Source organism: Kogia breviceps, chromosome 19 (assembly GCF_026419965.1).
Source record: "Kogia breviceps isolate mKogBre1 chromosome 19, mKogBre1 haplotype 1, whole genome shotgun sequence".
In the NCBI taxonomy this organism is placed as follows: domain Eukaryota; kingdom Metazoa; phylum Chordata; class Mammalia; order Artiodactyla; family Physeteridae; genus Kogia; species Kogia breviceps.
In genome coordinates this window covers 25,505,504-25,518,324 of record NC_081328.1, presented here as the reverse complement: position 1 = coordinate 25,518,324, position 12,821 = coordinate 25,505,504, and the positions used below count along the sequence as shown (strand labels likewise).

Here is a 12,821-nt window from a genome sequence, read left to right as displayed (position 1 = left end):
CCTCCGAGAGGCGTGCTCGGGGCCCGCCCCCTGGAGCCTGTTAACGGGTGCCACCTATTGGTGGCAAATGGCAGCTCCAGGCTTTGTGAATGACGAGAACGCGGAGTGGGATTGATTCAGGTACGCTCAAGACAGGCCTAGGGAAGAGAATAAGCGAAATGCCTTTATTCCTTTCCTGCTGAGCCCTACGTAGGGTCCGAATTTAGGCAACTCTCTAGATAAACAAGCACTGCTCAGCTGTGGTCTACTTCTAAGATATTTGCTCATATACATAATTTCAAAAACGTAACTCCCAATGCATCTAGTTTACAAAATGTTTCATCATACAGAGTTGCAAAAGATGTAATTCCTAATGTATTGTAAATATTGACATTTTAAAATAAAACCATTAATCACTCTCTTAAAAGTATCCAGTGGAATTTAAATACCTTAGCAGTTTAATACCTACCACCATGCAAATTTTAAAATATAAAAAGTACGTCCTCTTATTAACTCTTAGGTAAGGGAATCAGAAATTTTACATCACTTGAATTTTCATTCTATTTCTTCCACATAATATATTAACTCCTTTAGTTTTCATTACAAAGGTATGAATTATGAGTTATTATTATTATTCACATTTTGAAGATTAAAAAAACCCCAAAAGTTCAGAGAGGTTAAATAACTTCCCCAAGGTCACCAGACTAAGTACATGGCTAATACCTTGCAGTCAGTAGATACGTTTAAAAAAATTTTTTTTTAAGTTTTATTTTCCCTAATGCTCTAGGTCTTCTGGATTGAGTTATTACTATTATTAGAGGTACACAATTGATCAAAATACCATAAAACGCCACACATTTTGTTACATAATTATTAAACGGAGAAAATAAAATGGATATGGACCATATCTATTAATAAAATAAATGGAGCTCTGTGTGGGGATTTTTAATTAGTCCAAGTCTCTGTGAATGGATATTGCTAAATGAGACAGGGCTCCCGGACCTATTTTTTGTTTTCATAGATGTGACGCCCTGAGAAAACATGTTCATTTATGTAAGTAGATAAGAATGGAAGGACTTATGTTATTGGCTTTATCAGTCAATTCCTTAAAACTCTTTCCAACTTACATGGTAAAATCACCTAGAGATCGTTCATTAAAAATTATTTTCAGTACTCCTTCAGTCAACAATTCAGTTAGGTTCAATAATGTTAAAAACAAAGAATTGGGAATCACCTGACTTTCAAAGAAAGTGTTTACCCAGTCGCTAGAGTTGTTCACTTTCTCAATATCTGGGAAGGCTCTACTAAGATTTAAGTGATTATTATACCACTTACTTTTACAATTAGAGGTGCCTGGTCTATGGTGCTAAAATTAGATGAAACTGGGGTAAAAATGACAATTCATAAAAATGAGGATTATGATAAAAGACCTGTATATTGATGACAGATGGATAGAGAGATGGATGATTATATATAAATCATCCATATATAATATGCATATAAATCATCCATATATCATCATCCATATAAAACTATTACATATAGATTTATTAGCAATTTAATCTGATAGTTGAAATCAATTATGTTTATAAATATTCATTTGATAGAATTGGAAGAGCATATCAATATCTAAGAAAGAAGAGTTAATCCCAATGAAATGAAGCTAGGTTCTCAAGTTCAGGGCATTGTTACATTTTTTTGTATGAATGATTGCTGTTATGGACATGATTTACAGCAGAATCCACTACATGTTTCCCTAAAGTTAATCTAAATTTAATAGCTGGTGGAAACAAACAAGTACAGTAGGTGCTGTAAGGCTATGTGGATGGGGTCAGGAGGGAGAAAGACACTTTGAGGAGAACAGAAACAGTGCACAGACACATTCTCAGGCAATCAGCTGTAGGAAGGAGTCCCAGTGAAAGAGGGAGATGAACTGAATTCTCTTAAAACCACACAGGCCTACCTCTCCTTAGAAAGTGCGTGCGACTCCTCAGGACACATTTCCGCCCAGTTTGATGACTGCTACTCCAAAACATGGAAAGTTACCTAAGCAGCGTTTACCTGGCTAGTCTTGTTTCCTTTCTGGAGATGCACAAAACACCACCATTCCCCCTATTATCGGGACCTCGAGTGTGTCCTCTGTGGTTTCTGGTGAGAAATCTGCTATCCTTGGAATTGTCTTTACTTTATAGGTAAGGTGTCATTTTTCTCTGCTTTCAAGATTTTATTATTGTCGGGGTTTCAAATTTTTAATTATGCTGTGTCTTGGCATGGAATTTTTTAGGTTTATCCTGCTGGAGTTTCACTCAGCTGCAAGAATCTGTAGGTTTATATCTCATGCCAAATTTGGGGCATTTTCAGCCATTATTTCTTGGGGTACTTTTTCAGCCGCTCTTCCTAGGATTCCAATCGCTTAAACGTTAGGTCTCTTATTATAGTCCCACAGATCCTTGAGGCTCTTTTTTTTTTTTTTTTTAACTTTATTTTCTCTCAGTTGTTCAGTTGAATTTTCTATTGTTCTCTTTTAGATCACTGATTATTTCCTCTCTCCCCTCCATTTTGTTGTAGAGTCCATCCACTGAGCTTCTCACCTTGGTAATTGTATTTTTCAGTTCTGAAATTTCCTTCTGGGTCTCCTTTACATCTTCTATTCCTTTGCTGAGACTTTCTATTTCCTTGCTGAGTCTTTCTTTTCTTACATTCATTTCAACATGTTTATCCTGTCTGCTTTAAAATATTTGTCAGATAATTCTAACATCTCCATTATCTCTGTGTCGGCATCTATTAATTGTCTTTTTTTCAGTTTGAGATCTTCCTGGTTCTGGGTATGAAATTGAAGAAGTTGAAATCTGAACATTTTCATATTATGGTCTGAGATTCTGGATCTTGTTTATTCTGTTTTAGCTGTCTTTCTCTGACACTGCTCTGGTGGGGGAGGGGAGGTACGGCAGGTGGGGATTTAAGTCCAAGTTCCTTACTTTGGGCTACGTTAACACCTGAAGGCGCAAGTGGCAGAGAAGCTCCTCCTTGCTGCTGTCACTGGTGGGAGTTCCCATCCTGGTTGACATGTAAGAACGGACTCAAGCAAACTCATTTGTCTCTGGTCCCTGATTTATTTATTTATTTATTTTAAATTACCTTTATTCAAGTCAATTTGTGTGTGTAGGGGGGGGGGTACGCGGGCCTCTCACTGTTGTGGCCTCTCCCGTTGTGGAGCACAGGCTCAGCAGCCATGGCTCACGGGCCCAGCCGCTACGCGGCATGTGGGATCTTCCCGGACCGGGGCACGAACCCGTGTCCCCTGCATTGGCAGGCGGACTCCCAACCACTGCGCCACCAGGGAACCCCCCCTGATTTATTTTTACCTGAGTTTGGAAATTTGAGGAACAAGGTACATTCTGATACACCCCACATATAGAGTTGAATTCCTGTCGTTGCACCTAAGGGATTTAAATTTAGAAACTGAAGCTGAAAATAAGGAGCATGAAAAATAGCATTGGCCTTTCTGGGTTTTCGTTGTTCCTAAGAATTATTTCTAGTCCATTTCTTCTCTCAGATTTTCCTGTTCTCACTCAGCTTTGTCAAGCACATTTATCTCTTCCCTCCTCCTTGACTGGGGGGCTTTTTTACGATTCCCTGCCTGCTATCATCCTGTTTGAGTTTTGGAAATAATTGCCATGGCGTTTAGCCCGGTTCCTTCAGGAAATTAGCCCTGAAGAAGAGAAAAAACACTTTTGTTGCAACTATGAAACAAAATTGCCTGCCCCCCCGCAGATCTGGTCATGTGACTGCCTGCCTAATCCTCTTCCCCGGATTCACACCACCTGCAGTGAATCCTGAGTTAGTAGCTTGTCAGCAGTAGCTGCATTCTCATCCAGACCAACCAAGACCCCTTGTACTTTATTCTACAACAATTCCCCTATTACTTATAGCTCCCTGAATATGCTGGTGCCTCTGAGGCCCTGCATACAAGAAAAGAATAATTTATCCCAAACTTGGAAAAAGGCAAAATGCTGACTGTTTGCCTCTCTGATATCATGGCAGAGTAGTTTCAATAGGGCTGCATGGGTCTCATAGGATACTCTCAAATACTACTTCACGGTCAGGGTCTGTTTCGCCAACCATCCAGGACAGCCTGATCCTCAATCTCATGGTGTCCACAGTTTAGTGAGGAAAATAAAATTAAAATAAATAACCACACAAACGATTATTTTAAAACAGTTATGATGAGCATCAAGAAGTAGAGGTACAGGATGTTGTGAGATCCTATGTAGACTTCACATAGTCTGCAGTGTTGGGAAAGGCTTCCCTGGGAAGTGACGTTTAAACTGACAGCTGAAGTCTCAATAGTAACTAGTCAGGTGCAGGGGAGAGAAAACATGCAAAAGGGCAGTCCATACAGGGAGAACAGCACGTGTAAGTGCACAGAGAAAGACACACACAGAAGGAAGATGGTGTGAAGACACACCGGGAAGAGACTGCCATGTAACACCCTGGATCGCAAGCGTATGCTCTGAGAATTCACTGGGAAGGCCTTTAACGAGCCCTCAGCCAATGAGCCTCCATCAGCTTCTCATACCCTTCCCCAGCATATAATTTTAAAAGTATTGTTGCAAACACAGTTTTGAGATAAGTTCACAATAGATTTCTTCCAATCCCGTTGCCTCCCCCAAAGCTCTATTACATTTTTGATCTGTCCCGAGAGGACAAGTTTACATCACAGAAATGCAAGTTCAAACTGAACCACAAGCATCACCTTAAAAAATGTGCTTTTGCCACTCTCCATGAGAGAAAATTCCATTGGCTCTTCAGTCTTGACTCACTTTTGCTGTTCTTTCTGCACAGTCCCCTTCTTTTCATCTATCTCTCTTCTTTCCTCTCCTAGAAGGAAACCAAATTCCTCTCAAGTTCCTGTGCAGCACAGTTTAGCAATTCTTTGTTGCCTTGGCTGATTTCCCTATACTCTCAGCTCCCATCTCCTAATGTCAAGGAACCAATAAGTTTTTTTTTTCTCATTATGGTTTATTACAGGATATCGAATATAGTTCTCTGTGCTATACAGTAGGACCGTGTTGTTTATGTATTTTATATATAGTAGTTCGTATCTGCTAACCCCAAACTCCTAATTTATCCTTCCCCACACCCTTTTCCCTTTTGTAATCATCCATTGGTTTTCTATGTCTGAGTCTGTTTCTGTTTCATACATAAGTTAATTTGGGTCGTATTTTAGATTCCACGTATAAGTGATATTTGTCTTTCTCTTTCTGACTTACTTCAGTTAGTACGACGGTTTCTAGGTCCATCCATGTTGCTGTACATGGCATTATTTCATTCAAAAAGATATTTTTCTTAAAGACCATTCCAATTCTTGGGAGGAACTTTACTGCTGGCTCTTAGAATAATAATCTTTCACTTGGTTCCCAGGTGTGTTTTGTTGCCTTGATTCTAGTGATGATAAACTGTCAAGAAAAGGGGATATGTTAGTGTTCGCCCTCATAAAAGACCACCCAGTGTTGAAGGCCAGATTAAAATGGAGATTATAGTGCACCTACTCACAGTTTGCCATACTTAACACCACATTTATCTACACAGCCACTGTAAGTGACTCATTGTTTGGTGATTCTTGTGTCATAAGAGCATTTGGGGGGTTCCCTGTTTGGTAGCCTTTGCTTACATCGTCAAAAACTTAAACAGATGAAATAGTATGCACTTCAAGTCCTAAGGCATTTTAAGAATGGACTTCTACAATCCACCAGAGGTCTAGTCCTACTTTTCCTAGCTTTTTCCTTATATTTTATTATAAAAATTTCCAGACACATATAAAGGTTGAAAAAAATATATAGTGAACACCCATATACCTGCCGCCCATATTCTACCATTAACATCTTACTATAATACTTGCTTTATCACATATTTATCCATCTATTCATTGCTCTTTCCACCCATCATTCCATCATTTTTTTTTTTTTTTTTTTTTTTTTTTTTTAAATTTTTGTGTGGTACGCGGGCCTCACTGTTGTGGCCTCTCCCTTGCGGAGCACAGGCTCCGGACGCGCAGGCCCAGCGGCCACGGCCCACGGGCCCAGCCGCTCCGCGGCATGCGGGATCCTCCCAGACCGGGGCACGAACCCGTGACCCCCGCATCGGCAGGCGGACTCTCAACCACTGCGCCACCAGGGAAGCCCCTCCATCATATATTTTGGATGCATTTTAAAGATTGCATACACTTCCTCCTAAACACTTCAAACCCATATGATTAACTAAAGGTGAAGTTTTGTTTACAATTTTTTCCTTTTCAAGCAAAATTTGCCTCTTGTGAAATGAACAAATCAAGTGTGTTTGCTGAGTGTCGACAAATGTATACATCTGTTGTAATGCAAACACCTGTTAAAAACAAGACAACAGGCCCCAAATGAAGTCACTTATGCTAAGCCCCACATCACCAAACAGAGACTTAATTACAGTTTTGTTTGTTTGTTTGTTTTTGGTTTTTTTTGTTTTTTGCGGTACGCGGGCCTCTCACCATTGCGGCCTCTCCCGTTGCGGAGCACAGGCTCCGGACGCGCAGGCTCAGCGGCCACGGCTCACGGGCTCAGCCGCTCCGCGGCACGTGGGATCTTCCCGGACCCGGCACGAACCCGTGTCCCCTGCATCGGCAGGAGGACTCTCAACCACTGCGCCACCAGGGAAGCCCTAATTACAGTTTTGGCTGTCCCAGAAATGGAATCTTAAACCAGTCCATTAGGATTTGTCTATTTAGCACTAGTTAATCTGCCTGATAGACCCCTGCCATCCCGTAAAGGCAAGTAAACTTGCAATAACCAACCCACGTTTTTGTCTGTATAACTTCCTCATTCTGCTCCTTTCTACCTATAAAAGTCTTTCATTTTGAACATTGCAGCTCCTTTCTATCTGCTAGGTTGAATGCTGCCTGATTCATGAATCACTGAATAAAGCCAATAAGATCTTTAAAATTTACTCCGTTGAGGGGACTTCCCTGGTGGCCCTAGTGGTTAAGACTCCACTCTCCCAATGCAGCGGGCACAGGTTTGATCCCTAGTCAGGGAACTAAGATCCCGCATGCTGAAAGATGTGGCCAAAAAAACAAAATTTTTACTCAGTTGAATTTTCTTTGTTAACACACGTATCAAAATGTGCAATATAAAAAAAAATGTGCAATATTACCACTACCCCCAGGAAATTTCATATCCCTTCCCTGTCAATGCCTGACTTTTATCCTTTTGATCCCTGCCTTTTATCAACCACAGTTTCTAGTTGATTTTTACTCTGTCATTTTATCAGGGAGTTCTCTCCCCTCCATTATTTCTGCTGAATAAGCCCATCCCATTGATTAAAAATAACACTTTTAATGTTATATTCAGTTGCCCCTCAGTATCTCTAGGGGATTGGTTCCAAATCACCCCACAGATACCAAAATTTACAGATGCTCAAGTCCCTCATATAAAATAGTGTAGTATTTGCATATAATCTCCCATATACTTTAAATCATCTCTAAATTACTTATAATACCTAATACATGCTATGTAAATAGTTGTAGATACAGGCGTGCCTCATTTTATTGCGTTTCACAGCTATTGCATTTTTCACAAATTGAAGGTTTGTGGCAACCCTGTTTCAAGGAAGTCTATTGGTGCCATTTTTCCAATAACATTTGCTCACTTTGTATCTCGTGTCACATTTTGGTAATTCTTCACAATTTGCCAATATTTCAAACTTTCATTATTATTATATTTGTTACAGTGATTTGTGCTCTGTGATCTTTGGTGTTACTATTACAAAAAGATTATGACTTGCTGAAGGCTCAGATGATGGTCAGGAATTTTTTTAGCAATAAAAAATTTTTTAATTAAGGCATGTACATTTTTTAAGACATAATGCTATTGCACACTTAATAGACTACAGTATATTGTAGACATAACTTTTACATGCACTGGGAAACAAAAAACATCTGTGTGACTCTATTGTGGTGGTCTGGAATCAAACCTGCAATATCTCCAAGGTATGCCTGTACAATGTTAATGCTATGTAAAGAATTGCCTGCATGCAGTAAATTCAAGTTTTGCTTTTAGGAACTTTCTAGAATTTTTTCCAAATATTTTTGATCTCCTGTTGGTTGAATCCACGGATGTGGAATCCACAGATATGGAACCAGCCAATAGGGAGGGAGGGCTGACTTGCAGAATAACGGTTGCAGCCTTTAATGCAATAATACCACTTCTATTTTATCTTAGAGAAATAACCTCCAATATGAAAAATACCATATGCAAAATATAGATATTTATCATAGTGCTATTTTTCTGTGACAAAAGTGAAGCCCTAGGGCCTAATTACGGCAGGGTTTAAGTGTATTTGAGGCTCTGGTGACACAGAACAACTTTGAATGTTTAGATAGGAAAAGTTTAGGATAATCTTTGTTACATCATTACTTCTGTTTGACTAACCGTGTAACTTTTATATAAATAGTATCTTTCAAATGTTTCTCCAGAGGCTCATCCCCAATACCAGCATTATGGGATTTTACTCATTCTGGAGCATCCCATGCTAAAGTTTAAGAGAACCTGGTTGCATATTTCTCTTCTCTGGCCCAAATCTCAGCACCCTCCCCCTTCACCTGCAGCACTCTGCCATTTCACAAGGCTGCAGATGCAAACATCTGTCCGTTGATGAACTGCAGGGGCAGAGGGTTAGAGAACAGGAGAGAGTTGTCACATGTACTTTGTTTTTCTGTTTTGTCATGTGCACCTTTGAAGCAGAATATTTAGAAGTAACCTGACCCTCATACCGCCCTGCACAATCTTGTTTCCTAGCTCTGAGGTGAGTTATTCTGTACACCCTAAAATAAAAATGACATTTAGACACGCGCACACACACACACACACACACAAACACACAAGAAAACACCTCTCCCATCCTTTTTCCTCCCTTCCCCTTCCCAAACCTCTAATTGCCTCTTTAAAATGACTGTTGTCATGTTAACGAAACAGTTAGGTGTCATTTAGGGGGCGCGATCCTTTATGTCTCAGCTAGAAAGAATTTATCGAGAAGCAAACAGGTAAGAGGTGATTTATTAGACTAGGATGCTTGCGGAGCTTAACAAGCAGTCAGGCAATCGTTGCGATGCCCCGAGTACTTAGTGGGTTACATTTTTATAATCAGAGGAAAGAGAGAGGAGGGGGAGAAGACCTTCTTTGTCTTTCTTGAGTAGATGTCACGCTTTCCTCATCAGTTCCTCCTCCAGATTGGGTTTTTTGTCCCTACATGGTCAGGCCAGGACTGTCATGGCACTTTGGAAAAATTATTTCAGGTCTCAGTACAATACGGACCTTTCACTTTGATATGTCACCTTTCTATAAATGATTGCTTTTTGTGTGCACAGAGCATGTGACGGTTGTCATTAACTTGATGACACCACTGGGCAGGATATAGGTCTCATGCCACCGTTGTTGGATTGTTCCGGGGCATGTCTCATGCTTCTATTGCATGATTTTGTTGCTAATCAAGCTAGCTTTACTTTGTTGTTAAGCCAATCTGGTTTTGATGCTAAGCCACTTGTTCTGCTTTATGAGTCAAGCAAGCCCAGTTTTTCAGGATTTTCCCATTACTTTCTTGAGTGATCACTAATCTTACTGTGGTCTCCCAAAGCTCCTTAAAGTTCCCTATTAACAATCCCCTAACGGGGTTTCTAAGCTAACTATTTGATTATCCTACTCAATCCCTATCATTAACAACACAGAATTATGCCAATGACAAATTATCGAGAAAAAAAATAAAAAATTTTATTATCGTATTTAAAAAGATGACGTAAAAGACTAGAGGAAAAAAAATCCCAAATGCCAACAATGTTTATGTAGTATCTAATTTTCCCCCCAAATTTCCAAAATGTCCATTATATTCGTAATTTTATAAGAAAAATAATTTTAAGAACAAATCTATGAAAATGGAATCCCACAGTTTCCAGATTAAGCTGGCCAGGTTTAATCTGATTTGGGGCAGATGCAGCAGTTTGAAATGCCAGGTCTTTTGTTGGGGAAGGAACAGATGGGCGGGGCAGGAAGGTCCTCGTGGTTATTTCTCTGTAGCGTCCCAGTTCTGTCACACAACCCAAGTCAAATCAGTGCATTAAACGCCTCTTCCTTTCTGCTTGTCCCCAAAACGGCAAAGAACGACGTAGTGGGGCAAAAAGTACACCCCGAGTGGGCTTCCCTGGTGGCGCAGTGGTTGAGAGTCCACCTGCTGATGCAGGGGATACGGGTTCGTGCCCCGGTCCGGGAAGATCCCACATGCCGCGGAGCGGCTGGGCCCGTGAGCCGTGGCCGCTCAGCCTGCGCGTCCGGACCCTGTGCTCCGCAACGGGAGAGGCCACAACAGTGAGAGGCCCGCGCACCGCAAAAAAAAAAAAAAAAAAAAAAAAAAAAGAACACCCCGAGCGCCGTTGCCGGTATCCTAGTGGGCCAGTGGGGCAGAGGGCGCGCGAGATGTCGCTAGCCGCTCCACCCGCCCAAGCCCCGCTCCACCCCGACGCTCAGGCCCCGCCCCGACGCCCAGGCCCCGCCCCGTCCCGGCTCGGCCTCGCCCAGCCCGCCACAGTCACGTGATGAGGCGCGGGCTCCAGCCCGCAGCTGATGCTGCCGCGCGGTATTCATCATGGAGCTGGCGCCGCGGAGTTGTCCTGTGCCGCTGCTGCTGCTGCTCTTGGGCCTGAGCACGGGTAGGTTCGGGCAAAAGTGCTTCAGCGACCGGTGCCTCCTTCTCTTCTTTAGGGATAAGAATCTGTTAGTGGGTTTGTGCTTTTTAAACCATATTCCTTTTCCCCTGTTTCTGCCTTGCGTAATTATTTTGCTTTTGAGCCTCACTCTTTTTTTTTTTTTTTTTTTTTTCCTGATTCAAAGTTCTTTTTCTACTTTTTTTCTGGCTCTGGGTGGTCTGCTGCCTTGTTTCTTCCCTGCGCGTAGGTAGAAGCAGTTTTGCAAAAGGTGAGATTTGGAGAAGCTGCTGATCAATGAGGTTTCCACAATCTTAAGGCCACCTCCCTTTTCCTGCCGTGATTGGCTGCTAAGTGAGATTATAAGGTCTTTTTATTTTGAGCTGAAACACGGTACCAAAAGACTCTGAAAAATCCTACCACGAATGGGACGTTTAATTGAGAGTAAGCCTTTCTCCCACTACCTGATCAGAACAGGCAAGATAATATGTCCCCTCACCGCAGTCCTTTTTGGCAAAAACAAATTCGTGTTTAATGGGGTGACTTGCAAATTGATTTTCAGTCTTTTCTTTAAGCAAAATGAGCCCTGGTGTGAATCAAGAACTGAGAATTCGAACTGGCCACAAACTTGCCTTGTGATCTTAGGCAAGTTTGCCCAACTTGTTTTCCCTTTTGTAAAATGGGGATCATATGACCCTTCGGCTTGTGTCTGGGAAATGTTGTCGAATAGGTTGCCCCCCCCCCCGGTTTTTATTTTTTAAACATAAATTTATTTATTTTATTTTTTTTTATTTTTGGCTGCGTTGGGTCTGTTGCTGCGCGCGGGCTTTCTCTAGTTGCGGCGAGCGGGGGCATTTATTGAGGGCCTAGCAAGTGCTAGGTATTGTACAACTATCTTGATTGTTGCAAGGATCTTGCATTTTTTAGTTGGTCTAACGATTAAGGAAATACCCTTTTTTATATTTGTTGCCGATCTTTCTTTGTTGTTTTGCCTTTTATTTTTGTTGTACAGAAATGTAATAAGTTTCTGTCCTCAACTCTTGATATTTTGTTTTATAGTCTTTAGGATATGCTTTAATCGTTTCCCCATCCAGAGGTCAAAAAGACATTCAACTCTATTTTCATATTATTTTTCACATCTAAATTTTAAAATTGAAATATCTGATCCACTTGGAATTTATATTGGTTTAGAGTGTTAAGAAAGAACCTACATCTCTATTTTTTTATTCAAAAATCTAACAGTTGCCCCAGAGTAATATAGTGAGTAATCTTGCCCCACTAACTTGTGATGCTTCTTTAATCGTGTATTAAATGAGGAACAAAAATCAGCATGCTGCAATTTGAGATTTTTCTTTTTTCCCCCAAGTGTAAATCTCTCTCTCTCTTTTAAACAATTATAAACATGTTTTATGCTTCCTGTTAAAAATCCAAACATTACAGAGGGTGTAGGTGAAAACATGAAAGCCTCTAGCCCCCTGTGCCACTATTAAGTTTGGTATGTTTTTTCATAGCTGAGTTTTTTGGGTTTTTTTTTTTTTCTTATCTCCACAATATATTGGAGTAAATAAATTGTCTGAAGTATAAACCAAATCATCACTAGCCTAACCCAGCCGTGTCTCCTGGGCTGGGAATTTAAGTGGACATAGACATTCTTCCAGAAAATCGAATTGTGCTTCTGTTTCAGGAGCTGTCATCAGCTGGCCCACAAAAGAGGGCAAGGAAGTATGGGATTATGTGACTGTCCGGAAGGACGCCCACATGTTCTGGTGGCTCTATTATGCCACCAGCCCCAGCAAGAACTTCTCAGAACTGCCCCTGGTCATGTGGCTTCAGGTAAAATTGGTTTCACTGCCTGGCCTGAGGTTGAGGCCAGGTTTCCCCCACTTACCACCTTGCTTGCCCTTAAAGGCTAACAGCTCAGCAGTGAAGAACTGATGTGGTCCAGCAGCCAGCTGGGGCTCTCCTAGGCTTGGGGATTCAGTGTCCTTCTGAGGCAGGCAAAGGCGATGGTACAGTCAAGGTAGCCAAATCAGGGAGTGAGAGGTTCTAGCCTTTTACGGGGGTCTTTTTCTTTTGAGCCCAGCACACGCAGCGGTAGGAAGCTCCTGAAGACACATTT

The 12,821-nt window shown here is 41.3% G+C and overlaps 1 protein-coding gene across 1 annotated transcript in view; it reads left to right on the top strand.

Annotated features, from left to right (window-relative positions):
- Window positions 1–10,580: 10,580 nt before the first annotated feature.
- The window catches only part of SCPEP1 (serine carboxypeptidase 1), a 40,704-nt gene continuing 38,463 nt past the window's right edge, over window positions 10,581–12,821 (top strand). The window contains exons 1-2 of the mRNA XM_059047748.2: window positions 10,581–10,708; window positions 12,387–12,535. Coding sequence (XP_058903731.1) covers window positions 10,645–10,708; window positions 12,387–12,535 — 213 coding nt within the window. The 5' untranslated portion in view covers window positions 10,581–10,644. The remainder of the gene's footprint in view (window positions 10,709–12,386; window positions 12,536–12,821) is intronic.